The following is a 4,595-nucleotide window of genomic DNA, read 5'->3' as shown; positions in this document are numbered from 1 at the left end:
TAATGAACGATTTAATATCCAATTATGTTTTTATTGCTTGCGTCCAATTTAATAAAAGAAAAATAAAACGACCAGTGGGGACAGCAGGAGGTTTAATATTTACTTTCCTCTCTTGCCATGTTTTACACCACAATGGCACTTCTTAAAAATGTCTGGACATTAAGACCAAAGTTGAAGATTCCCTTCGTTTTAAAGTTTTCCCTAATGAGTGGGTTCCTGGTTTTTAATCGCAGGGTTCTCTGAATGCACTGGCTATGGCAATGTTTCAGCGGTCCCCGGGCCGGTTCCCTTTAAGGCTTCGCCAAGCAGGAGCTCGCCCTCCTTTCGCTGGCCGGGCTCTCTCTGTCTCTGTGGTCAATGTCTCCGACGCTGCGGCTGAGACCGAGGCTCGGCATCGCGCATGGTTGTGGGGGAGTAGCACAAGGGAGAGGAGTCAGAGGGAAGGGGGAGGAGGGAGAAGGAGAAGGAGCGGGCAGTGTGCTCCTGCTGCTGTTGGTGCAGCAGCGGCGGAGGAGGAGGAGGAGGAGGAGGAGGAGGGGGGAAGCGGGAGGGGCAGGGCAGTTGGACGAAGAGTGCGAAGAAGCGCCGGTGGCACCCGGCTGAGCACAAGCGCTGTGAGCGAGGGAGCCTCCAGCGAGAGCAGAGCGAGGGAGACGGAGCAGCGAACGCACCGCCACGGCCACTCCACTCACCTTCTGGGCGCAAGTGTGAACATCTGGGCGACCTGGCATTCCCATCCACACCTCTGCCGAACGACCATCGATCCCACAAAGAGCAACAGCATGTCTCGGCGAAAGCAGAGAAACCCCAGGCAAATCAAGCGTAAGTTGAATAATGGAGCTGCTGCCCGCTAGTTCCTGAAATGTGTTCTGTATGTTTCATTTGAGTTAAAGTTTGAATTCACTATTGTGCTGGCAACGTACTTCGAGACCGGCTTGGCTGCCTTTGCATTAACATATTCATTGTGTGTTTCTTTCTAAAACGATGGACAAGAGTAATTGAAAAAGCATAACTTTAATTAGAAAACTTAAAACTCGTCGGATTATACCGAATGGAACTTGCTGTCAGTGAGGTTTAGTTGTACATTTATACACGTAAGTGTTATTTGTTCAAACTTGTTACATTTTCCCCCTAATGTTCTCGGGTTGAATTTTACTAACGCATGAGTTTTGAGGTGAGAAATCTCCAATGTGCAAAATGGGTAACGATACAAACGTACATGTCATGTTTCCATTGGTTTTCGTTCCCTCTTTGCATTAAATTATGTACAAATTAGTATTTGTCCTATACAGTATAAAGGCTGCAATGACATCAATAATGGATCTGCAAACGAGAAGTTACAAGGTCGAGATGCATGATCAACATCGCATATTTAAAACCGAACTGGTCCCGTTTTTCTAAGACCACAGGGATGAGTTGTATGCAACTTGCTGAACTTCTACAACTGTTTTATTGGTCCTGTACGAGAGTGTTCATATTTCCTGCTGCTCTGGTTTAATAACGTTCCTTATTTTTGATGTATTGATTGCTTTTAAGATGAATTATTTGTTAGCATCCACTAGTTTAAATTAGTGATGGTTTTAAAAGTTAAACAAAACACCTGTGTTTATCGCCATTTGTTAAACATGAAATTTCACGTCTCTGTTGACTCAAACGAATGTTGAGTACTGACTGATCGTGGAATCTTCTCGGAAACATTAGAAGGGCTGTTGAATGCGCGTACGTTTTCTGAACGATGCGGGGCTCACACCAGGCAATCGCGTAACATACACACACGCGCATAACCTTCTCAATGCGTTTGATTTCCCCCCCCCCCCCCAAAAAATGTCTCTTCACCCTGGTAGAATGACACTTCTGTTAATGTCGTTGCATCTCTCGTACCGGAAAAAAATTACATTCTAAATTATGGTTGAAGTTTGTCACTTGAAGCTGAACTTTGGATGGCTTGGTGCAAACGACCCTAATAAACATCGACTTAAATAATGGTCGTCCCACCAGTTTAGAAAAAAAACCCCGACTGTCCCAGCACTGGTTTTGTACTTCGAAGCACGAAACGTGAACACCAAGAGGTGGGGAAGAACTCGGACGGCCCGGTATCATTTCCTATTGTGCAAGTTGATCGATTTCTCTGTTGCACACCAGTTAAGCAATTGTTACTGATTAAACACTCAATGAAAATTAAATGCGTCAATAAAAGGCAGAGTCAATGATAAAGTGAAGCAGCAACGATAACTCAATAAAGTTGCATAACTAGAGGAACGATGAAATAGAACAAAACCAGCAGTAGGTCAAGCAGTAGGTCGGGCAGCGTCTGCGGAGAGGGAGCTGTTCACTGCTTCCAGTGCCCTGTTCCTTTCCGATGGCCGCCGTCTGAAGCTTTATTTTAAATACATTAAGGGAGGAGGATCGAACTCATTCAACGGGGTGGAAAGGAACCACTTCTTCACACCCGGAGCCCAGCGACCTGTCACGTGGCTCTCTGGGGCCGCCGGGCAGGGCGGGTGGGCTCTGGGGTCGCCGGGCTGGGCGGGTGGGCTCTGGGGTCGCCGACAGGAACGGCCGCGCCTAAGCGGAGCTGTCGTTTTCTGCGGCGTCGAGGTGCCCCTCGCAGTGGCGGGTCTTCGAAGGGCGACACACCCTGAGCGGTAAGAGTCCTTTCTTTTGGGTGTCGATGGCAAGGGCCGCGTCGGCCACCCGCCCGATTCCCACCCCGCTCTCACACCTCCCGGCCCCCCCATGCCCTCTCCCCTCCGGGCAAACCCCTCATGCCCTCTCCCCTCCGGGCAAACCCCTCATGCCCTCTCCCCTCCGGGCAACCCCCTCATGCCCTCTCCCCTCCGGGCAACCCCCTCATGCCCTCTCCCCTCCGGGCAACCCCCTCATGCCCTCTCCCCTCCGGGCAACCCCCTCATGCCCTCTCCCCTCCGGGCAACCCCCTCATGCCCTCTCCCCTCCGGGCAACCCCCTCATGCCCTCTCCCCTCCGGGCAACCCCCTCATGCCCTCTCCCCTCCGGGCAACCCCCTCATGCCCTCTCCCCTCCGGGCAACCCCCTCATGCCCTCTCCCCTCCGGGCCCCCCATGCCCTCTCCCCTCCGGCCGCCCCCCATGCCCTCTCCCCTCCGGCCGCCCCCCATGCCCTCTTCCCTCCGGCCGCCCCCCATGCCCTCTCCCCTCCGGCCGGGCCCCCCCATGCCCTCTCCCCTCCGGCCGGGCCCCCCCATGCCCTCTCCCCTCCGGCCGGGCCCCCCCATGCCCTCTCCCCTCCGGCCGGGCCCCCCCATGCCCTCTCCCCTCCGGCCGGGCCCCCCCATGCCCTCTCCCCTCCGGCCGGGCCCCCCCATGCCCTCTCCCCTCCGGCCGGGCCCCCCCATGCCCTCTCCCCACCGGCCGGGCCCCCCCATGCCCTCTCCCCTCCGGCCGGGCCCCCCCATGCCCTCTCCCCTCCGGCCGGGCCCCCCCATGCCCTCTCCCCTCCGGCCGGGCCCCCCCATGCCCTCTCCCCTCCGGCCGGGCCCCCCCATGCCCTCTCCCCTCCGGCCGGGCCCCCCCATGCCCTCTCCCCTCCGGCCGGGCCCCCCCATGCCCTCTCCCCTCCGGCCGGGCCCCCCCATGCCCTCTCCCCTCCGGCCGGGCCCCCCCATGCCCTCTCCCCTCCGGCCGGGCCCCCCCATGCCCTCTCCCCTCCGGCCGGGCCCCCCCATGCCCTCTCCCCTCCGGCCGGGCCCCCCCATGCCCTCTCCCCTCCGGCCGGGCCCCCCCATGCCCTCTCCCCTCCGGCCGGGCCCCCCCATGCCCTCTCCCCTCCGGCCGGGCCCCCCCATGCCCTCTCCCCTCCGGCCGGGCCCCCCCATGCCCTCTCCCCTCCGGCCGGGCCCCCCCATGCCCTCTCCCCTCCGGCCGGGCCCCCCCATGCCCTCTCCCCTCCGGCCGGGCCCCCCCATGCCCTCTCCCCTCCGGCCGGGCCCCCCCATGCCCTCTCCCCTCCGGCCGGGCCCCCCCATGCCCTCTCCCCTCCGGCCGGGCCCCCCCATGCCCTCTCCCCTCCGGCCGGGCCCCCCCATGCCCTCTCCCCTCCGGCCGGGCCCCCCCATGCCCTCTCCCCTCCGGCCGGGCCCCCCCATGCCCTCTCCCCTCCGGCCGGGCCCCCCCATGCCCTCTCCCCTCCGGCCGGGCCCCCCCATGCCCTCTCCCCTCCGGCCGGGCCCCCCCATGCCCTCTCCCCTCCGGCCGGGCCCCCCCATGCCCTCTCCCCTCCGGCCGGGCCCCCCCATGCCCTCTCCCCTCCGGCCGGGCCCCCCCATGCCCTCTCCCCTCCGGCCGGGCCCCCCCATGCCCTCTCCCCTCCGGCCGGGCCCCCCCATGCCCTCTCCCCTCCGGCCGGGCCCCCCCCATGCCCTCTCCCCTCCGGCGGGCCCCCCCCATGCCCTCTCCCCTCCGGCGGGCCCCCCCCATGCCCTCTCCCTCCGGCCGGGCCCCCCCCATGCCCTCTCCCCTCCGGCGGGCCCCCCCCATGCCCTCTCCCCTCCGGCGGGCCCCCCCCATGCCCTCTCCCTCCGGCCGGGCCCCCCCCATGCCCTGTCCCTCCGGCCGGGC

The 4,595-nt window shown here is 61.5% G+C and overlaps 1 protein-coding gene across 1 annotated transcript in view; it reads left to right on the top strand.

Annotated features, from left to right (window-relative positions):
• The first annotated feature begins 254 nt into the window (after window positions 1-254).
• The window catches only part of LOC138753087 (uncharacterized), a 967,433-nt gene continuing 963,092 nt past the window's right edge, over window positions 255-4,595 (top strand). Inside the window, exon 1 of the mRNA XM_069915678.1 lies at window positions 255-822. Within this exon, the coding sequence (XP_069771779.1) occupies window positions 255-822 (568 nt within the window). The remainder of the gene's footprint in view (window positions 823-4,595) is intronic.

Source organism: Narcine bancroftii, chromosome 2 (assembly GCF_036971445.1).
Source record: "Narcine bancroftii isolate sNarBan1 chromosome 2, sNarBan1.hap1, whole genome shotgun sequence".
NCBI classification, from domain to species: Eukaryota; Metazoa; Chordata; class Chondrichthyes; order Torpediniformes; family Narcinidae; genus Narcine; species Narcine bancroftii.
Note: the sequence above shows the minus strand (reverse complement) of the source record. Positions and strands in the feature narration are given on the sequence as shown.